The sequence below is a fragment of the Rhinopithecus roxellana genome, chromosome 4 (genome assembly GCF_007565055.1).
Source record: "Rhinopithecus roxellana isolate Shanxi Qingling chromosome 4, ASM756505v1, whole genome shotgun sequence".
Lineage (NCBI taxonomy): Eukaryota > Metazoa > Chordata > Mammalia > Primates > Cercopithecidae > Rhinopithecus > Rhinopithecus roxellana.
Window position 1 is genome coordinate 26,775,995 of NC_044552.1, and position 20,269 is coordinate 26,796,263.

The window sequence follows — 20,269 nt, forward strand, 5'->3', positions numbered from 1 at the left end:
CCTCCGGGCGGGCAACGCCTGAGAAGCTCGCAGCGCTTAGCGCCCAGTGCGCCCCCACGGGCAGGCACGGCGCCGGGTCTGCCCGGAGCCCGCAGCGCGGCCGGAGGGAAGGCCGGAGCGAGCCGAGGCGCCGCCGCCCGCTGGTGCGGAGAGGGCACGAGCGAACAAGGCGCCTTTGAGAATCCACCGCCCCCCTTCCTCCTCCGGCCGGCCCCGCCCCTAGCCTGGCACACCCTCTCCCCCCTCCCCGACAAAGCTTGCCTTGTGTCCCCCACCCTGCGTCCACCTCTTGGGCCCCAGGGAACCTCGGTGGCGGCGTCCAGGGATCGCGTCCGGAGCTCCCAACCGGATACCCCCCCAAGCCTGAAACGGCGCTGCCCATCCTCATAGTCACCTCAGTCCAGAAAACAGCGATTTTAATTTGAAAGCGATTTTATGTATGAGTGAGAGGGGAAAGGTGCCCCAAAGAGAAAGGACGCAGGGCAAAAATCATGCAGCCCCAACACCCCACCTCTGCGGGCTGGCCACCTCCCCTCAATTCTCAGGCCAGGATCCTGTGTCCCCAGCCTATGCTATGTGCCCAGGGCCGGAGGAGAGCTGTGAAGGGAAGGCCTCCGGGACTACACTCACGAAAACATCCCCTGTGGGGGCCCTGTCCTCACAGCCCAGGCCCTTCCCCAAGTTAGACAGGAAGAGATGGAGAGGGGGGAAAGCTGGGAAGGCTAGTGCTTGAAGAGCCCTAGGGACAGGCCATTTCAGGGCCCTGCCTTTCCCAAACACCCACCTCCACCACTGGCATTTCTTAGTCAACCTGGGAAAGTACAGTACTTCTTTGAGTCTAACTGCAAGTCTCTATCCTCAGAGGAAATTAAAAATAGCAGATCGGTTCATACATCTCCACCAGCCCCTTCACCACCACCACCTTTTTTATATCTCAGTCTGACTGCAGAAGGAGGTGAAGTGTAAAAAGAGACTCTGGACAGTAACAGGGCCCCTCCCTCTTCCAGAGAGGGCCCCATCTGCCAGATTTGAGAAGAGGAAGGCCTGTCAGGCCCTACTCTCATGTCTATCAGTTTGGGGGGCCTGCCCCCCAATATCCACCTCTGGGGGAGTTCCCCATTTCCACTCTTCAGATGGGAAGCAAAATGAGGCAAGATGAGAAGGAAGCAAGGTCCTGGAGGCAGGGCCAGTGCTTTGTGCTGGGGGAAGGACAGAGGGTGAGAAATCACCCCAAATCACGGGAGACCCCGACAAATTCAGAGACTCAAGGCCACTGAAGGGAGACAACCAGTCCTCACGGGGATCTGGGGTCCCTTCCAACTTGGGATATCAAGCAGATCCCTTGGAGGGTTTATGTTCTTGGTTCTGCCCTGTACTTCTCACCCCATCAAGGTTCTGGGAACATGGCCCCCCACCCTGCCCCAGGGCTTGGAGTCCCTCTCGGATGTGTGCTCCTCCGGTGTGAGAAGCACCATGTCGGGGTCTGAGCTCAGGCCAGTTGATGGGGAGCCTCAAGCATCTCCATGAGGAAGGTATCAATGGGGGTGTCACCAATGAGCTTGAAGAAAAACAGATGCTCTAGACACTTAAGGCCGATGGACCGGAGGGCAGGAAGACGTAGCAGCAGCTTGGCAAACCTGGAGTGGAGGTGGGAGAGGGGGATTGAGAGCTGGAAGCACACGGGCCCTGAACACATCCACATAGCACTCCCCACTCCCAAGGGAGCCTCAGTGCCCCCAGCCCCATCTCACCGTCCCTGCTGCTCAGGGTACTTCTGTTTGCAGTAGGTCTCCAGTGATGCATACACTTTCTCCCGCAGGACCTCCACCTCACTAGGGTTGGAGAGCCCCTTGGCATCTGGGATGGCAGGGAAGAGAGGAGGAAGAGAAATGAAGGCAAACCAAATCAGGATAGCCGTGTGGATGTCAGTCACAGGATGCCCCTTTCGGGCTGCATTTGCTTGCCCTTTACCAGAGGCCTGGCAAGGGAAGCAGGGCCCACTGGGTTTGTGGGATGGATCCGTGGATGTGGGTTTTTCCTTGGCCAGTTGGGAGATTTCCAGGTTGAGGGTCTTACTGAGGGGGATAGCTGGGTAACTTAGGAGTCTCGGAGAAGAGGAGGCTCCAAGGTTGCCTTGGCCTTGAGAGACAAAGGTAATCCTCCTCTTACCTGGATTAAACAGAATGATTGCCCTCAGGCAGCCAAGCTCTGTCTTGTCCATCCTCATGTCTCGCATTTTGGACACTAGCTCTGTCAGCACCCTGGAGAGGGACCTGCAGGTCACTCAAAGGTCACAGCTCAGCCAGCCTTGGACACGGACCAGCCTATAGCCCCACCCCCTCTATCTACATGCCAGCCTAGCCGAGGGCCACTGACCGATCAAAGATGGCTCCTACTCCTGCCGAATGGGCTGAGTTGCGGTGCACGTGAAGACCTGTGGCAAGGAGGATGCCATCTCGAACGTCAATGGATCGGTGGGAGAAGGAGGCAATGAGGAGCTCATTCCAGCCTGGGTGGGGCAGCAAGGGTCAGGAGCCAGAAATCAGGCCAAGGGATTCAAAGCACATCAGTGGAAGAGAAGGAGAAAAGAGGTGGCAAGGTCAGCAAGTTTGGCTCCCTGAGTACACAAGGTAAGGCCACTGGGGTCACTAAAGGTTGGGAAGTCAAAGAGGGGTCAAATGTCAAGAGGTCAAAGGGATCCAAGGTCACTGACCTGCCCGCAGCAATATGACCTGATCATCCAGAGGCAAGGAGGAAAAGTGTGGGATCCTCTTCGCCCACTCAACAAGCGTGAATAGCTGTTTGTCAGCTGCCTGACAGATGTTAGTCACGGGGTCATTTGGCTGCAGGGGACAGGGGTAAGAGTTATGGAAGATTTTGAGATACGCTGGGAGCCCCTTGTAAGAGGCTTTTGACAACCCCTTCTTACATACAGTCTTCCTGTGAGCCCCATCCAAACCAATCCCTGTAAGTCAGGCTTCTCTTCTGGCATTCGTGCAAACAATTATTTATTTGGGACATGCCTGTGGTTCTGCCAGTGGGTTGTTTGGGGATTGGAGACAGAAGGAGCTATCACATCCACCTCAGAGGTTTGAAAGACCTTGTTTGGCAGCACTTCCAGTCCCAAGTAGTGTTAGGAAGGTTATGAGGGGAAAGAAGGGGGAGGGGATATAGAACAGACCTAGACTGCCTCCCCCAACCCCTATCACCAAGGAGAGTGGATTGACCCCAACACTCACACTGCTGCCGCTACCCCCGGTTCCCCCAGGACCCTCAACGCCCTGGTCACTCTTCTGCTCCACAGCAAGCTCTGCCTCCAGGATCCTGTCCACAGGCATCTCCTCGGGGGCTCCCCCAGCCCCCTCCCCATCCCCATCCTTGTCTTTTCCCCGCTGACGCTCCTCCTGTACCGCTGCAGGGGGAAGGGGGAGAGAAAAAATGGAAAGTCAGCAGCCATCCATGAAGGGGTTCCACAAATACCCTTACGGCCTCATCAGGATCTCATGGCCCTTGGGAGATATTTATAGGAATGGGGAAGTCACTAGAAAGGGTGGACTGGGGGCAGCCCTGAAGCAAGGGTTATAAAAGGGCAGATAAGTCAGTCTGGAAAGGTGAGGTAGGTAAAAGAATTAGGGAGGAATTTAAATGGAGAGCCTACTACATGGCTAAAAAACATGCCAAGATTTCACCTGAGAAAGCTGATAGAAAAAAAAAATTTTTTTAATAAAATATGCCAAGAAACATGCTAAGCACATTTTAACATTTATTCAATTATCATAATGACACTGGAAGCATTTATTCTCATTTTTAAAGATGAAGAACTTGGGATTCAAAGAGATTAGTTTGCTTAAATTCATATACTACATAGCAGGTCATACAACTTAATCTAAGTGTGTCTGAGTACAAATCTTGTGCTCTTCTTATTCAACAAATAGGCAGTGAAAGGAGCACTGGCCTAGGTCTTCAGAGATGTGGGTTCTGATCCCAAACCTGCCTGCCACTCCTTTGTTGCATGACCTTGGGAGAGCCAAGCCTCAGGCTCATCTTCTCTAAAGTGGGCATTTTGACCAAGATGTACTCTAAAGGGTCTCTCAGAATCCTAGGAATCTGACTTAAGAAGATAAGATGGAGAAGGAAGGGAAGCCCTGAGGTCTTCAGTAAAGTCTGTAAGCTTAAGAGTGTCAGACTCCCAGGAGTTAGAGGAAAGATCACAGATAACAGGAAACAGAGACCAGAGAAGGTCCGTGGAATGAAAGAGAGGAGGAACTACTTAGGTTAGAAATGGGGAGACAGCCCATCATGGGTAAGGAAAAGTTATTCTATCCTAGGACCAGTCTAGGGAGGGGTCATAGGTGCAGGCCACAGAGACCTAATCATTAAGAGGGAAACTCAAGGGCCAGAACAGGCTAGTACGGAGGAGAGCTGCAAAGGGAGAGAGAAATCAAATATCGCCCTCTAGAGGAGAGAGAACAGTCCAGCCTTCCAGAGACGTACACAGTCTAAGTGGGATAGGGGAGAAGGGTATGTGGTCTAAGACACCTGGGTAGGGCAGGTCCTTACCCTCCCTCTTCATGCCAGTGGCCAGGCACTTCTGATAGCGGCAGTACTGACAGCGGTTCCGCTGGCGCTTGTCCACTGTGCAGTCTTTGTTGTCCCGGCAAGAGTATGTAAGGTCCTTGCGGATGGTGCGTTTGAAGAAGCCCTTGCAACCCTCACAGCTGTAAACCCCGTAGTGTTTGCCTACAGGGAAACGGGAGGAGCAATAAGAAGGTTGCATGGAGACAGCTTCACCATTTAGTCTCTTTCCAATCTCCCCCTAGCAAAACTTAAAAGTTTAAGTCCTCTCCGTTTGCCAAATACAGAGAGAGGGAACCAGGAGCTGAGTGACGATCCAGTCCCAGTCTCCCCACTGTTCAGAAACCCTACACGCACTCCCTTTTCCCTCTGACCTTCCCCCCAATCGCATCCTACATCTCAGCTTCAGCTTCTTTACTCTCATCAGGCCTCCCCGAGGTCACTTGCTCTGACCAAACCCCATAAGCCCTGGGAATCCCACAGGTGATGACACATGGCCCAGACTCTCCCTCTCTGTTCATCCTCTGAGCCCCATACCTGAGCTTCTGTCCCCGCAGATTGCACATAGCCGTTTGCCAGCCCCAGGGCCACCTGGAGGGGGTGGACAGTGCAGGCCCCGGACCCCTAAGACTGGTGGCTTCACATCTTCAGGGGGGCCAGACCCACCCCCAGGGAGTGACACTGTTGAGTTAATCTGGGATGGGGGAAATAGGGAAGTCATAGGAAGACTTGTTGGGAAGGAGAATCTCACAGAAGTGATGGAAATCATTCCCTACCACTAAGCAAGGCCCTGCAGTGCACATTCCAGAGGGCGTCATTTACACTGCAGTCTATGTGAAGGGCCATCCCTGGAGCACAACCCCAAAGAGAATAAACAGGCCCCCCGAAATTGTGCAACACAGTGACCCTGAAGGGCAGGTGTCTTGGGAAAGCAGATGGGACCAAAAGGGCAGAAAATCACTGATAGATGAAAAGGACATCAAGAATATCAGAATTAGCTGGGCGCAGTGGTAGGCACCTGTAATCCCAGATAGTCAGGAGGCTGAGGCAAGAGAATCGCTTGAACCCAGGAGGCAGAGGTTGCAGTGAGCCGAGATCGTGCCACTGCACTCCAGCCTGGGCAACAGAGCAAGACTCCATCTCAAAAAAAAAAAAAAAAAAAAAAAAAAAACCACACACACACAAAAACAAAGAATATTAGGGTTCTTTTAGGGGAGGAAGCATGCACTGAAAGATCAGTCACCTCAGGAAAGGCAAGGGGTCTCACAAAGACCACAGGCCTGACAAGATTAGAGAACTGGAAGGTCAATGGGCCATGGGGAAGTTCACATACGGATTCTCGGTTACAAGGAAAACAAGAAAACGAAAGTGGCCAGGCAGTAAGTTGGTCACAACCTCTCACCTGGGGGCTGCTGACAGGCCCGGAGAATCCTGGGGGAGCTGGAGGGGGCAGACCAGGGGACCCCATGGAAGAACTGATGACTGGAAAGGGAGAGCCCAGTGGGGGGGGTGGCATCGGGGGTGGGGGTGGGGCCCCAGAACCTCCAAGGGATGGAGTTGTTGAAGGGGGTAGGGGTGGTCCAGGAGGAGAAGGGGGAGGGACTCCCTGGGGAAGGGGATTTGGGGAGGAGCTGTCTGGGCTTCGGGAGTCTGAGGGAGGGGTATGTACAGGTACACAGACACAAAAGAGACAGAAGAGACAAAAAAAGAAAATGAGTCTTCAAACATCCAACTAGAGACTTTAATTCTCTAATACCCCACCGTGCCGGACCCAGCCCACTCCACCCATCCCCAAGTCCAGAGACACCCTGCTGTCAAACAACAATGTAACTCCGGCTGGTCCGATGGTAGTGGTTATCAGAACTTATTAATAAACATTAGTGTCACTAAAATTGATATACAACCCCCCACTGCTATATTTGGCTAAAAAAACACAGCATAACTCCTCATTGTGGTGAGAGGAGGGAGTTGACAAGGAGAGGAGGATAGTTCAGGTGAGGAAAATTTTCCAACCGATCTATTTGAATACCAGGTCATCCTAAAGCCACACCTGTCTCGTGGGTGGGGCAACACGTGGGGTAGACCGTCGAGCCCCTCTATTCCCAGCGTAAAGCCAGGTAGCCAGAGCGTGCAGGGGAAAGAGACAGGCGGAAGAGACCCCTCCTACGACGCAGGTTCTGCCTTTAAACGCCCAAAGTCCTGAAGCTTAAGAGGAATCATGCCCTTCCCACGCCCGCGACCTCCGGTGCCCAAGGCCTCAAGCGGTCACGGTTAGGAGGGCGGAAGCTCCCCTTCCCTGCCCCGCCCCGGGGAGGAGGGTGCTAAGGCCCTCGGGAGGGAGGGGACGCGTGTTTACAAACAAGGGGGCGGGAGCGCCAGGAAAAGCAGGGGAGGGTGTGGGGGAGGGGTTGCGGATAACGCGGTTACTGGCTCGCCTGCCCTTCTGCTGGGACACTCACCCCGCCCGCTGTCGCCCATCCCGTCCCGTCCAGCCTCCCCCGGCTCCGGCTCCGGGGTTTGTTGTTCTCCGCCTGCCACCGCCGCCGCCGCCGCCGCTGCGGGATCCAGCCAGGGCCGTCGCCGCCGCCACCGGGACGCGACCCCACAATGCATTTCTTTTCGCACCCCCACCGGCCCACACTGCCCTGCGGCATGCCGCTGAGGGAGGAAGGGCGGGCGAGCGGCCCAAGACATCCCTGGCTGAGAGTAGGGCTACCGAAGAGCTCCCAGGGACTCCCAGGGGTTGATCGGAGGAGTAGCTGAGCACGAGGAAGCCCCTGAGAGAAAGACTCTGGCCTGGATTGGGTAGAATTAAGCCCGTCGCTCTGCTCTGTACCAAAATGACAGCGCCAATGTGGCAGCCATCTTTGTACAGACGGGAAGTCTCGGCGCGAGTTCCCGCCCCCTCGTCTAGTTGGAAACCGAGGAGGCGGTCTCCTCCGGCCTGTTAGCCCGCCTCGCCCACCCTCCCCTCAAATAACCTCCACACTCGCGCATGCGCATCAGTGCAGGATGGATTCGTCGCTACCAGAGTGCCGCCATATTGGTAAAGGCATTAGGACGAAGGTGGAACGGAACTTCCTGTTCTCGCGGGAGCTGAAGGCGGGACTGCCACGTCCGAGCAAACCGGGAAAGGAGAGGATCCCGGAGCTGGTGAGAATTCTCTGTTTTTCTCTACCATCCTTTCCAGGCCTTTTCCTTACCTAATGAGTCATAGAGACGAGGGCCCAGAGAGTCTGTAAAGTGGCTGGTGAAAGACTAGTGTCCCAGGGCCCTACATCCGGGAGGGGGTTCGGGATAAAGAGAACTAGTCTTGGGAACAATGTAGGTGGGAACTTAAGGGAATGGGAGAGCGGCCCATAGAGGTGGACGGAGGGCGCTATTGGAGTAAAGCTGACCCTGTGTAGGTATAGAGTTGAGTCAAGTGGAGTCACTGTCTCTGTCCCTCTGGTCAGCGTGATGGCCAGAGGCCTGGGGGCCCCCCACTGGGTGGCCGTGGGACTGCTGACCTGGGCGGCCTTGGGGCTTCTGGTGGCTGGACTCGCGGGTCATGACGACCTGCACGACGATCTGCAAGAGGACTTCCATGGCCACAGTCACAGGCACTCACATGAAGATTTCCACCATGGCCACAGCCATGCCCATGGCCATGGCCACACTCACAAGAGCATCTGGCATGGACATACCCACGGTCACGACTATGGACATTCACATGAGGATTTACACCATGGCCATAGCCATGGCCACTCCCATGAGAGCCTCTACCACAGAGGACATGGACATGACCATGAGCATAGCCATGGAGGCTATGGGGAGTCTGGGGCTCCAGGCATCAAGCAGGACCTGGATGCTGTCACTCTCTGGGCTTATGTGAGTCTCCAGGGGATGGGAGAGAGAGGGGCTGGTTCTGGATTGTTGGGAAACGCCACAGTACTTGACCCTGACTCTCCCTCACCAGGCACTGGGGGCCACAGTGCTGATCTCAGCAGCTCCATTTTTTGTCCTCTTCCTTATCCCCGTGGAGTCAAACTCTCCCCGGCATCGCTCTCTACTTCAGATCTTGCTCAGTTTTGCTTCCGGTGGGCTCCTGGGAGATGCCTTCCTGCACCTCATTCCTCATGCTCTTGGTAAGTAACCTCTGACTTCTACCTCAAATCTAACCTATTTTGTTCTTTGGGGGAAAAGGGTTCTTTCTCCTTTATGATCCCTGACCTTTCGATATTCCCCCAAATACACACCCTTTGTGTCAGATAGTCCCTCATCTGGTTTTCCCTCCATCTTCCAGAACCTCATTCTCACCACACTCTGGAGCGACATGGACATGGACACTCCCACAGTGGTGAGGAAGAGACAGATGGGGATGGGAGTTGGGGTGCTGGGGAAGGTCTGTCTCTCCCTGTTCCTCACCTCCTGCACTTGAGGAGGAGGAGTCTGTAATGCACATCTCCTTTAACGTCTCAATGCCTCCATTCCCAGGCCAGGGCCCCATTCTGTCTGTGGGACTGTGGGTTCTCAGTGGAATTGTTGCCTTTCTTGTTGTGGAGAAATTTGTGAGACATGTGAAAGGAGGACATGGTCACAGTCATGGACTTGGACACGGACACGCTCACAGTCACACACATGGAAGTCATGGACATGGAAGACAAGGTGAGACCAGGAACAACTTTCCCAAAAGCTGACTTGCCTGCCTCAGAATCTCATCTTTTGGCCCTCAGGAGGGAGAGGACATGTTGGAAGATCTGTTCTCCATGCTGACCAACTCTTTTCTTCCCTCAGAGCGTTCTACCAAGGAGAAGCAGAGCTCAGAAGAAGAAGAAAAGGAAACAGGGGGGGTTCAGAAGAGGCGAGGAGGGAGCACGGTACCCAAAGATGGGCCAGTGAGACCTCAGAACGCTGAAGAAGAAAAAAGAGGCTTAGGTAAGGGCCAGAGTTGGTCATAAATTTGGGCAAGGGACATCATCACAAATCACATGGAATATGTGCTGTGGGTAATGGCAGGTGTTTCGGAAACACTAAAGGACTGGGTGTGAAGTGGTCTCTGAGGGGAGGTATGAGAATAACTGACCAAGACTGGAACAAGTGGTGATGGAGGCCTCTGATCATTTTCTCTTCTCGTTCTGTACAAGACCTGCGTGTGTCGGGGTACCTGAATCTGGCTGCTGACTTGGCACACAACTTCACTGATGGTCTGGCCATTGGGGCTTCCTTTCGAGGGGGTCGGGGACTAGGTATCCTGACCACAATGACTGTCCTGCTACATGAAGTGCCCCATGAGGTCGGAGACTTTGCCATCTTGGTCCAGTCTGGCTGCAGCAAAAAGCAGGTTGGTGATGTCTGCCAAACACAGCTACCTCAAACCCTTTATTTCTCCGCACTCACCCTAAACCCAAACAGCCTCTTATTAGTTCCAAACAATTCATGCTGTCATTGACAAGTCCTCTAGAAATGAGGGGGAAGAAGTTCTGGTTACTTTGTGCTTTAGCTCAGTATTTCTTAAACTGTGGTCTATAAACCATCTGAATGGTTTAGTGGAGTCTTACACACACACGCCTACTCAATCAGAAAGTCTGTGGAAAGGACCTCTGATCTCTAAGATTTTTCAGAAATTGTCTATTCTAGACTGCCCCCTCCTCTCTTTTTACTTTGATGTTTAGTTTCCAAATCCATGTCCCGTATACCTATACCCCACCAGCCACTTCTAAACCACTGATAATCTTTAGCTATTGGTGAGTGCATTTTTCTCTTTTTTGCCCATCAGGCAATGCGTCTGCAGCTACTGACAGCAGTAGGGGCACTGGCAGGCACAGCCTGTGCCCTTCTCACTGAAGGAGGAGCAGTGGGCAGTGAAGTTGCAGGTGGTGCAGGTCCTGGCTGGGTCCTGCCATTTACTGCAGGTGGCTTTATCTACGTAGCAACAGTGTCTGTGTTGCCCGAGCTGCTGAGGGAGGCATCACCACTGCAGTCACTTCTGGAGGTGCTGGGGCTGTTGGGGGGAGTTGTCATGATGGTGCTGATTGCCCATCTCGAGTGAGGCGTGGGATAAACTACCCCTGCCCCAAACTTCTACCCCTAACTCCAGGTCAGTGGTGTGTAGAGGTTGGGGGCCCTGGCCAGGGACATCTGCCAAAGGAAGGAACTGTAGACTGGGAGAATGGTTACTTTGGCATTAGGGCCTTCAAGGGCTGGCAGTCTTAGAGGCTGGAGCGGTGAGAATGAGAGGCCAGAGGGATGATAGTGTTGGGCACCCCTTGACCATGTTGCGTTTGGAAGGCTAAATGGTGCCATGAAGAAGGTTGGAAGGGAGAGGGGGTGATGGCAGCTTACCTGGTGTCCCCTACCCCACCTGTTCTCGGAGAACCAAGTTGCTATACAGAAAGTTCTCCAAGGTCCAGTTCCCTTTCTCCCACCAGTCGGTGGAGGCTTCAGAGAAGACCAGAGTACTGGACAGAGAGGGTAACAGGAGGAGTCGGGGATAAACATCAAACATCAATCATGTGTCCTAATTTGGGAGTGATTCCGGGGGATGGGGGTGGGAGAGGGTTAGTTGGTAATCTCATGGCCTGATTTTTTTTGTTTCTATTCCTTTTATATCACTGACTCGAGGGGGACGGGTGGCAACCGGAAATAAATTCCTCCGATCTTCCGCCCCACATGCAGTCTTTGTCTTTTTGGGGGGAATGGGGCCCCTTGTCTTCTCCGCACCCGGGGCCCCTAAGCAGCAGTGTGTGGCCACGCCCCCGCGGTGGGAGGTCGGCCTGTGCCGGTGGCCGCAGATGGCCTAAGGCTGGCGGGTCTTTGATTGGCCCAGGCTTTGCCCTGGCCACACCCCCCTCTGCGCTGGGATTGGCTTAGTGCTGGGGTTCCCACCCACCCACAGGCCGCAATGGCGTCTCAGCTCCAGAACCGGCTCCGCTCCGCACTGGCCTTGGTCACAGGTTGAGGGGGTGCTCTCCTGGGGCGGTTTGGGGTGTTGGAGTGATGTCAGGGGCTTGCCCTTGGAGTCTGCGGCTGCTGTGACCTCTGACCCCTTATCCACATTTTACTAACTTTCTGCCCTGTGACCTCTGATCTCTGCCGCCTCCTCCCCTTGCCCGGTCCGCCGTGTTCTGTCCTACCTCAGGTGCGGGGAGCGGCATCGGCCGAGCAGTCAGTGTACGCCTGGCCGGAGAGGGGGCCACCGTAGCTGCCTGCGACCTGGACGGGGCAGCGGCACAGGAGACGGTGCGGCTGCTGGGCGGGCCAGGGAACAAGGAGGGGCCGCCCCGAGGGAAGCACGCTGCCTTCCAGGCTGACGTGTCTGAGGCCAGAGCCGCCAGGCGCCTGCTGGAACAAGTGCAGGTGAACGCCAGGCCACCTTCCCCCCTCTAAAGCTCTAATATTGCCTCCACTGCCCCGGCTCTTTGTGGGGGTTTTTGATGCGTAACTTCCCCCTCCCATAGGCCTGCTTTTCTCGCCCACCATCTGTCGTTGTGTCCTGTGCGGGCATCACCCAGGATGAGTTTCTGCTGCACATGTCTGAGGATGACTGGGACAAAGTCATAGCTGTCAACCTCAAGGTGGCGATCTCTGAACGTGCTACTTTTGGCCCCCTTAGCCTGGAGAGGGAGCTGAAGGAGGGCTGTCACCCCAGCTGATCTTTTCTCCCTTGTTACCCTTTCCCGCCAGGGTACCTTCCTAGTCACTCAGGCTGCAGCACAAGCCCTGGTGTCCAGTGGTTGTCGTGGTTCCATCATCAACATCAGTAGCATCACAGGAAAGGTCAGGTTGAGTTGAATGAGGTCAGTCAGCCAAGTGGCATAGAGAGGAGAACCCCTCCTTGAGACTCCTGACTCATTCCACATCTCTGACTCACCTATAGGTGGGGAACATGGGGCAGACAAACTATGTAGCATCCAAGGCTGGAGTGATTGGGCTGACCCAGACTGCAGCCCGGGAGCTTGGACGGTTGGTCAGATGCTTGAGGGTGCTGGGGAGCACCTGGGGGGTCTGAAGGAGGGACCAGCATTCAGCCTTCTCCAGAATCAGCAGCCACTCTCCTTCCCACAGACATGGGATCCGCTGTAACTCTGTCCTCCCAGGGTTCATTGTAACACCCATGACACAGAAAGTGCCACAGAAAGTGGTGGACAAGGTAGGAGGCTGTGGGTGGAGGGCGGAATCATTCAGAGACTCAATCTCTCTGGGCTTCACAGAGAGAGAATACTGGGCACAGTTCCTGGCAAACATTAAATACTCAATGAATGTATGAGGAATGAAGACAAAAAAGGGTCACAGACTCAGTCTTCAAAAAAATCCATAAAAGAAGCTTTCACCCACATGAGTATTTCCTTACAGATTACTGAAATGATCCCGATGGGATACTTGGGGGACCCTGAGGGTGAGCACTGAATGGAGAGGAGTCCCTGGGAAGGGGGCCTGAATGAAGAGATCCCCAAGGTTTTGGGATTTTCTGCGGGACTGGTGGTTGGTGTCTGTGGAGAGGTTTGTGGGGAGGGATGTCTTTGGTGGGAGATTATGGCTATTTTGGGTCCATAGGAGTGAGCAGGATTCTGCCCTCTCCCCACCATTCTCATAGATGTGGCAGATGTGGTCGCATTCTTGGCATCTGAAGACAGTGGATACATCACAGGGGCCTCAGTGGAAGTCACTGGTATGAGGCCAGCATGGGGAGGGAGAGGGCAGAGAAGTAGAACCCAGACTATATGAGAAAGCAAGTAAGGGGAGTCTGGAGCCACTGGGAAGGGCAGAGGTCCCCAAGGCCAGGGACAAAAGTGGGCACCCCCTATCCCATTTGTCTCTACACCCATGCATCTGTCCAAATGTTTCTGCCCCTCCCAGGAGGTCTTTTCATGTAACTGCCTCAAGGACCCTGGACTCTGCTCACCCCCCCATCACTCTGCCTGGCCTCCTGCTGATGAGGACTCTAAGTTCCCAGGCTACAAAAGGGGTGGCAGTGTATGGCTCAGGAATGCTGAATATGGGAAGCAGGGGTGCTTGTGACCCTAATAAATTCCAAATCCTCTTCCCTGCCACCTCCGGTTCTTCTTGTGTCCAAGTCCTCAGACCCTTCCCCACCTCCCCCTCCTTTCCCTTTCCCAAAGGATTGTTCCCTTTCACTGCCTGGTCTCCCAGGGCAACCCCCGCCGCCGGGTGTGAGAGGAAAGAGTGTGTGTCACTGTGTATGCGTGACACTCCGGGTCTTTTTGGAGGGAGGGGTTTCTGCATCACCCCTTTCCACTGGTTCTGCAGCACCAGTCCCCTCCCCCCAACTCCCTGGGTTCTTATGGTCCCCAAGGTTGATTTGTTCATGGCCCCATCTTGGTGTCCAGTCTGGCCTTGAAAGGGGGTCTTGGAACAGGTGGCCCTCCCCCACCCCTCTCCTTTCTCTGAGTCCCCCCCTCCCCTTTCTCTCCACCTTACAATAGCTGCAGCCGGCCTGGGGTCGGATGGGGGGGATTAGGGGAGGGGGCCAGGATTAGGGGAATGAACCAGCCGATGAAAGGGGCTGGAGAGAGCAGGAGGGAGGGGGCTGGAAAGAGGAGGAGGAAGGGGAGGGGGGTCTGCGCTAATCGACTCTGGCGCCCACATAAGAACTGGCCACGGACTGAAGGAGAGAACAGGGAAGTAGGGGGGAACTGGGGTGGGGGGCGAGGGCACCCACTGCTGCCTTGTCCCAGAGACAGGCCACCCCCTGGCAGCCGCAGCCCAAGTCCGGGAGCCTCAGCTCGGGCGGGGACAAGACGCCCATCAGGGTCTCTAACTGCCCCCTACCCCCTCGCTCCGCTCCGTATCCCTCTCATTCCCTACACTCAATGGGGATTGCTCTGCCCCTTCCTCTTCTCTTTCCTCCCCATCCCCTTCGTTTACTCTAGAGTCCTGGAAGAGGCTTCTGCCCACTTCCCACTCCAGACATTCTGACCCTGTGTACCCCACCCACACGCGCACCCCCACTCCCCAATGGGAGCCCCATGTTGTGTGTGTCCCTGTTTCCGCGTGGTGTCTCCATTCCCCCCGTTCCTCCCGTGCGCCTCCCTCCCTTCCCCGCCCCGGGCCGCGGCTCCTGATTGTCCAAACGCAATTCTCGAGTCTATGGCTCTGGCCGAGAGTTGAGTCTGGACGTCCCGAGCCGCCGCCCCCAAACCTCGAGGGGGAGAGCGGGTCGGAGGGTCTAGGGAGAACCAAAGTGGATGGTGGAGGGAGTCCCCAGGGTGGTAAGGGGAATCCCGAGCACATCGGGACCTAGGTGTGTTCTCTGGACTAGAGGGCAAAAGCGGCAGAGGATCTTTTGCAGCCTTTTTCCCCGGAATCCTGGAATGGGGGTTACGGAGAAGTAAGGGGGGTTGATCCCCAGAGTCGCCAGGGTACGCAGAGTGGGGGAGGTAGCCCTTTTCAGGAGCCCTCTGTCCCCTCCTGGGGTGCCAGATATTCCAGGCCCCGCCCCCTGGAGCTGAGGCCCCGGGTAGGGGCCTCTGGAAGGGAACCGAGGCTAAGGTTGGTGGCCGCGCGACGGTGCTGGGCCGGGGGCGGAGACCGTGGTTCCCTAAGTGGCGCAGAACTCCCGGGACGTAGGATCCTCACGTGGGACGAGCTCGTCCCGTGGGCGGGAGAACCTCGGCGTCCACGTCCCGTCCCACCCGCGCCGCGAATGGCGGGTGACGTCTCCGCCGGCGGGGGGGGTGGGGGGCGGGTGTAGCGGAGGAGCAGGCGGAAGTGACGTAGGGCCCCAGCGCCCGGGCCATGGCGGCGGCGGTGGCGGGAGCTGCTGTCTGAGCAGCGGTTGCGGACCCAGCGAACTTGGCGCAGGAGCCCGGGCCTAGAGAGGGGCGCGGCGGCGGCGGGAGCGCGAACGGCTGGAGCTGGGTGAGGGGCAGTGCCGGCGCGGGGGCGGGAGCGGGGGCGGAGAGGAGCGCTTCTGGAGGGGCGGGGTCTGTGCGAGGGGCGGCCCCCCCTAACGCCCTCCTCCCCTTTCCCCCACCCCCAGCCTTCCTCGCCTCCTCCTCGGTTGTAGAGCCCTGGTGGGGTGGTCTGTGCCCGGTCACCATGACGACGCCGGCGAATGCCCAGAATGCCAGCAAAACGTGGGAACTGAGTCTGTATGAGCTGCACCGGACCCCGCAGGTGACAGGCATTCTCCCTTTCAGGCTTACCCCCTCCCGCAAACCCCTCCATCCACAGACCCCATCACACAGCTTCTTTTCCATAATTTGCTCTATTCTGCCCTGCCTGGCCCTATCTTTGAATCACCTTAATCTTTCCAAAGCATTTCGCATTTACCTCATTTAATCCTCAAAACAGTCCTGCCAGAGAGGTGGAGCAAGTATTATTGTCTTCATTTGAAAGATCGCAAACACAAAAATTACCTTCCCTGTTCCTCATTCAGTATTACAAGTCAGTGCGTATAAGACTCACCTTGAGAGTTTATTAAAAGCAGAGCTTCATGCTCCCCAATATTCTGATTCAGTAGTGGATTGGGTTCTCAGAATCTGAATTTTTAACAGGCACCCTATGGGGTTCTAATACAGGTAGCACCAGGACTTTAAAAATTTTTGTCGAATAGTTTTTCCCAGCTACAGATTTGTGCCATCTTCACTCCTAGGCCACTTAGCCACCTCAGATCCTCCTATTCCAAAGCTCCTACTCTTAGTTAATGGACACTAAAGTCTGTCTTTTCTCCATTTGCTCCAAGTCATCAGTCCTTCCCTTTCTCAGAATTCTTGTCTCGAATCTAGAGACCAGCATGGGTACCCAGATTCTGCCTTCTCACTGTATTTTTCAAAACTCTTATTTTATGGGCTGCTGTTTCTAAAACCCCTTTCCCTCTAACCCACACCACCTTTCTACTCACGGATGCCTCCAGGAAGCCATAATGGATGGCACAGAGATTGCTGTTTCCCCTCGGTCACTGCATTCAGAACTCATGTGCCCTATCTGCCTGGACATGCTGAAGAATACGATGACCACCAAGGAGTGCCTCCACAGATTCTGCTCTGACTGCATTGTCACAGCCCTACGGAGCGGGTAATAGGAGAGACATGTTTGCGATGAGATGAAGGGGTACAAAGTTAGGGCCCTCTCACTGGTCTTGGTTCAGCTTAGGCTTCAGTTGCCTTGACTGACCACTCAGGGCTTCCCTTCTTCTACCCCAGGAACAAGGAGTGTCCTACCTGCCGAAAGAAGCTGGTATCCAAGCGATCCCTACGGCCAGACCCCAACTTTGATGCCCTGATCTCTAAGATCTATCCTAGCCGGGAGGAATATGAGGCCCATCAAGATCGAGTGCTTATCCGCCTGAGCCGCCTGCACAACCAGCAGGCATTGAGCTCCAGCATTGAGGAGGGGCTACGAATGCAGGCCATGCACAGGTGTGAGGGTCAGGAGAGAAGCAGGAGTGGTGGGATGGGTCCGTGGGTCAGTCTTTGTTGCCTGCTAGCTTCTAAGCCTCAGCATCCTAAGAGCTGACCACAGACTGATCATTAGGGCTGGAAATCATGGGTGTAAATTGCAGTTTCTTAGTAAACAACTGGCATTGCTATTCTTAAGAAAAATACAGGGCTGGGCACAGTGACTCACATCTGTAATCCCAGCACTTTGGGAGGTGAGGATGGGAGGATCACTTGAGCCCAGGAGTTTGAGACCACCTTGAATAACATAGGGAAACCTCATCTCTACAACAAATTAAACATTTAGCTGGGCATGGTGGCACATGCCTGTAGTCCTACCTACTTGAGAGGCTGAAGTAAGGGGATCATTTGAGACTAGGAAGGAAGTGGAGGCTGTAGTGAACCATGATCACAGCACTGCACTCCAGCCTGGGCGAAAGAACAAGGCCCACTCTCAAAAAAAATAGAAGGAAAAATACAGTTTACCTCTTGACTTTCTAGAAGTTAGAACAGTAGAGCGATTTTGAGAATAAGCTCTGGATTTATACTGCTGGAAGTTAAATCACCTCCTAGGCCAGCATCTCTCAGTCTTTCATGTGTATCCAAATTACTTGTAGATCTTCTTCAGATGCAAACTCTGATTCAGTAGGTCTACAGTTGGGCCCGAGAGTCTGCATTTCACAAACTCCCAGGGGATGTCTGTGCTGCTACCACACTTTGAGAGGTGACAGCCTATGATCGCTAACAAGTTACTTAACCTCTCTAAGCCTCAGTTTCCTCAGCCATAAAATAGAGATAATATAATTTTACCTGTGTCATAGGATTCATTGTATTAGGTGAGGGGATTGGTGCAAAACACTTAGCAGAGTGCTTAGCACACAGTTAGTGTTTAATAAATGTTAGGTATCATCATGAGGATTTTTCTTATCTCTTAATTCTCTGAAGTTTAAATTCTAAGCCCTTTATCCTGGATGCTTTCTAACCTTAATCACTTGCTTCTACAGGGCCCAGCGTGTGAGGCGGCCGATACCCGGGTCAGATCAGACCACAACGATGAGTGGGGGGGAAGGAGAGCCCGGGGAGGGAGAAGGGGATGGAGAAGATGTGAGCTCAGACTCCGCCCCTGACTCTGCCCCAGGCCCTGCTCCCAAGCGACCCCGTGGAGGGGGCGCCGGGGGGAGCAGTGTAGGGACAGGGGGAGGGGGCACTGGTGGGGTGGGTGGGGGTGCCGGTTCGGAAGACTCTGGTGACCGGGGAGGGACTCTGGGAGGGGGAACGCTGGGCCCCCCAAGCCCTCCTGGGGCCCCCAGCCCCCCAGAGCCAGGTGGAGAAATTGAGCTCGTGTTCCGGCCCCACCCCCTGCTCGTGGAGAAGGGAGAATACTGCCAGACTAGGTGAGGAGCCCTGTCCTTCCCCAACCACTGAGAAACCAAAGATCACAGATTTCCATCAGAAGTGGGTTTTGCCCAAACCCAAAATACTACCCCAACCCAGAATGCATTTTGGAAAGCCCCTACCTCCAGTCCCCATCTGAGGCGTCCTGGCTCTAAGCCTGTCCTCCCTCCCACTCCAGGTATGTGAAGACAACTGGGAATGCCACAGTGGACCACCTCTCCAAGTACTTGGCCCTGCGCATTGCCCTCGAGCGGAGGCAGCAGCAGGAAGCAGGGGAGCCAGGAGGGCCTGGAGGGGGCGCCTCTGACACCGGAGGACCTGATGGGGGTGGCGGGGAGGGCGGGGGTGCCGGAGGAGGTGACGGTCCTGAGGAGCCTGCTTTGCCCAGCCTGGAGGGCGTCAGTGAAAAGCAGTACACCATCTACATCGCACCTGGAGGCGGGGCGTTCACGGTGAGAGCTTCTGAGGGCAGTGGTAGAAGAGGGGAGAGGAGGGAGGGTGATCTGGACCACATAGAACCATGAGCCTGGTCTAACTCATCAGCACTCTTCCCCTGTATATCCCCCATCTCTTTCTATGGCCCTACTCCTTTCCCATCATCCATGTCCTTTTTTGCCCCATCCCTTTTTTTATTCCTTTTTTTTTCTTCCTCCCTTCCACCTTTTGCTTCTCATTCATTTCCTTTTCCATCTTCTCCAACTTTCTTCTCTCTTTTCCTCCTCTCCCCCTTTTACCCCCTCCTCAGACGTTGAATGGCTCGCTGACCCTGGAGCTGGTGAATGAGAAATTCTGGAAGGTGTCCCGGCCACTGGAGCTGTGCTACGCTCCCACCAAGGATCCAAAGTGACCCCACCAGGGGACAGCCAGAGGAAGGGGACCATGGGGTATCCCTGTGTCCTGGTCCATCACCCCAGCTTCTTTGTCCCCCAGTATCCCCAGCCCAGCCCGCCAACAAGAGGACACAAATGAGGACACGTGGCTTTTATACAAAGTATCTATATGAGATTCTTCTATATTGTACAGAGTGGGGCAAAACACGCCCCCATCTGCTGCCTTTTCTATTGCCCTGCAACCTCCCATCTATACAAGGTGTTGGAGAAGGTGAAGAACCCTCCCCTTCACGCCCTCCTACCAACAACAAACGTGCTTTTTTCCTCTTTGAAACCTGCAGTTCCGTGTGTCTGTTTATCAGGGGTGTAGAAGAAAAAGGGAAATAGATTGGGGAGGGAGGCCTAGAAATAATGTAAAATCAGCCTTGGAAATGGGGAGAAAATGTCGGATTATTCACGATATGTCGTCGGAAACTCCAAATTAGCAAATATGTATGAAAATAGGAACCATCTATGAAGCTGGAAGACAGGATAAACAAGTGCCAAGTCGGACCCCAAACTTCCCCCTAAAACTTGAGTCGCCCAGGCTGAAATCCAGGGTTCCAAGACTAAAGGGAAAGCAGGAAAATGGCTCAAAAGAGAAAGGGATGTTTGTAGATGCGGGAAGGACCGTGATGTTTGGAAATCACTGCGAGCAGCTGGTTTCTATAGCTGGAAAGAGGGAGCAAGGTGGGGAGGGCTGCGGAGGAGCTCCCTGTTCCACATCCCGGTCCCTGGGCCACCTCCCAAAAAAGGGCAGGCTGGGCTGCGGACTAGGAGTGCGAGTGCACAGCCTTTGCCCGCCGGGCGGCGGGGCTGAGCGGAGGGAGGGCCGCCCGGGAACTGTAGTTCTGTGCTCCTGCAGGCAGCGGCTGAGAGCGGAAGAGTGGGGGCATCAAGGAAAGCCGCGGCTGCCTTACCGGCCTCGAGTTCCGCGAGCGGGGCTGGGCACCAAGCCTGAGGCTGAAGGGACAGGGGCGCACGACTGCACTCCCGGTCCGAGGCGGTGGAGGGATTCGGGGCAGATGAACCGCCTCTCCAGAACCGACC

General features: G+C 54.9%; 4 protein-coding genes across 8 annotated transcripts; 3 read left to right on the forward strand and 1 right to left on the reverse strand.

The window, feature by feature from the left end:
* Positions 1 to 399: 399 nt before the first annotated feature.
* Positions 400 to 7,614, reverse strand: RXRB (retinoid X receptor beta). 4 transcript variants are annotated; one of them, XM_030928357.1, is made up of 10 exons: positions 7,035 to 7,614; positions 5,978 to 6,225; positions 5,113 to 5,269; positions 4,561 to 4,740; positions 3,240 to 3,412; positions 2,714 to 2,843; positions 2,377 to 2,509; positions 2,170 to 2,261; positions 1,752 to 1,857; positions 400 to 1,637 (listed from the first exon to the last, which is right to left on the reverse strand). In XM_030928357.1, the coding sequence occupies exons 1-10, from the start codon at positions 7,267 to 7,269 to the stop codon at positions 1,490 to 1,492; spliced, it is 1,602 nt and encodes a 533-aa protein (XP_030784217.1). In that variant the 5' UTR covers positions 7,270 to 7,614; the 3' UTR covers positions 400 to 1,489. The 4 variants fall into 4 exon arrangements, with proteins under 4 accessions (XP_030784217.1, XP_030784216.1, XP_010356169.1 ...); XM_030928356.1 differs by having other exon boundaries at positions 2,170 to 2,273; XM_010357867.2 differs by lacking the exon at positions 5,978 to 6,225.
* Positions 7,596 to 11,227, forward strand: SLC39A7 (solute carrier family 39 member 7). 2 transcript variants are annotated; one of them, XM_010357861.2, is made up of 8 exons: positions 7,596 to 7,728; positions 8,031 to 8,445; positions 8,534 to 8,702; positions 8,861 to 8,914; positions 9,052 to 9,222; positions 9,352 to 9,492; positions 9,702 to 9,898; positions 10,334 to 11,227. In XM_010357861.2, exons 2-8 carry the CDS (start codon positions 8,035 to 8,037, stop codon positions 10,604 to 10,606), a joined length of 1,416 nt encoding a protein of 471 aa, XP_010356163.1. In that variant the 5' UTR covers positions 7,596 to 7,728; positions 8,031 to 8,034; the 3' UTR covers positions 10,607 to 11,227. The 2 variants fall into 2 exon arrangements, with proteins under 2 accessions (XP_010356163.1, XP_010356164.1); XM_010357862.2 differs by having other exon boundaries at positions 7,657 to 8,445.
* A 4-nt stretch (positions 11,228 to 11,231) lies between these two features.
* On the forward strand, positions 11,232 to 13,607 carry HSD17B8 (hydroxysteroid 17-beta dehydrogenase 8). Its single transcript, XM_010357865.2, has 9 exons — positions 11,232 to 11,510; positions 11,696 to 11,913; positions 12,015 to 12,131; positions 12,241 to 12,333; positions 12,434 to 12,519; positions 12,622 to 12,706; positions 12,910 to 12,952; positions 13,151 to 13,225; positions 13,414 to 13,607. The coding sequence occupies exons 1-9, from the start codon at positions 11,459 to 11,461 to the stop codon at positions 13,428 to 13,430; spliced, it is 786 nt and encodes a 261-aa protein (XP_010356167.1). The 5' UTR covers positions 11,232 to 11,458; the 3' UTR covers positions 13,431 to 13,607.
* Positions 13,608 to 14,622: 1,015 nt separating this feature from the next.
* RING1 (ring finger protein 1) lies at positions 14,623 to 19,514 on the forward strand. The gene is made up of 7 exons (XM_010357860.2): positions 14,623 to 15,435; positions 15,557 to 15,693; positions 16,433 to 16,593; positions 16,722 to 16,937; positions 17,960 to 18,349; positions 18,529 to 18,802; positions 19,096 to 19,514. Exons 2-7 carry the CDS (start codon positions 15,616 to 15,618, stop codon positions 19,195 to 19,197), a joined length of 1,221 nt encoding a protein of 406 aa, XP_010356162.1. The 5' UTR covers positions 14,623 to 15,435; positions 15,557 to 15,615; the 3' UTR covers positions 19,198 to 19,514.
* The last annotated feature ends 755 nt before the right edge of the window (positions 19,515 to 20,269 follow it).

Excerpts from the sequence above, each read along its gene's own strand:
- RXRB (XM_030928356.1), bottom strand. The coding sequence starts at position 7,269 with ATGTCTTGGGCCGCTCGCCCGCCCTTCCTCCCTCAGCGGCATGCCGCA. Across the intron at positions 5,270-5,977 it reads GGCCTGTCAGCAGCCCCCAG|ATTAACTCAACAGTGTCACT; the intron begins GTGAGAGGTTGT and ends CCCCCATCCCAG. Across the intron at positions 1,858-2,169 it reads AATCATTCTGTTTAATCCAG|ATGCCAAGGGGCTCTCCAAC; the intron begins GTAAGAGGAGGA and ends CTGCCATCCCAG.
- SLC39A7 (XM_010357861.2), top strand. The coding sequence starts at position 8,035 with ATGGCCAGAGGCCTGGGGGCCCCCCACTGGGTGGCCGTGGGACTGCTG. Across the intron at positions 9,223-9,351 it reads TCATGGACATGGAAGACAAG|AGCGTTCTACCAAGGAGAAG; the intron begins GTGAGACCAGGA and ends TTCTTCCCTCAG. Across the intron at positions 9,899-10,333 it reads CTGGCTGCAGCAAAAAGCAG|GCAATGCGTCTGCAGCTACT; the intron begins GTTGGTGATGTC and ends TTTGCCCATCAG.
- HSD17B8 (XM_010357865.2), top strand. The coding sequence starts at position 11,459 with ATGGCGTCTCAGCTCCAGAACCGGCTCCGCTCCGCACTGGCCTTGGTC. Across the intron at positions 11,914-12,014 it reads GCCTGCTGGAACAAGTGCAG|GCCTGCTTTTCTCGCCCACC; the intron begins GTGAACGCCAGG and ends CCCCTCCCATAG. Across the intron at positions 12,132-12,240 it reads TCATAGCTGTCAACCTCAAG|GGTACCTTCCTAGTCACTCA; the intron begins GTGGCGATCTCT and ends CTTTCCCGCCAG.
- RING1 (XM_010357860.2), top strand. The coding sequence starts at position 15,616 with ATGACGACGCCGGCGAATGCCCAGAATGCCAGCAAAACGTGGGAACTG. Across the intron at positions 15,694-16,432 it reads AGCTGCACCGGACCCCGCAG|GAAGCCATAATGGATGGCAC; the intron begins GTGACAGGCATT and ends GGATGCCTCCAG. Across the intron at positions 16,594-16,721 it reads GTCACAGCCCTACGGAGCGG|GAACAAGGAGTGTCCTACCT; the intron begins GTAATAGGAGAG and ends CTTCTACCCCAG.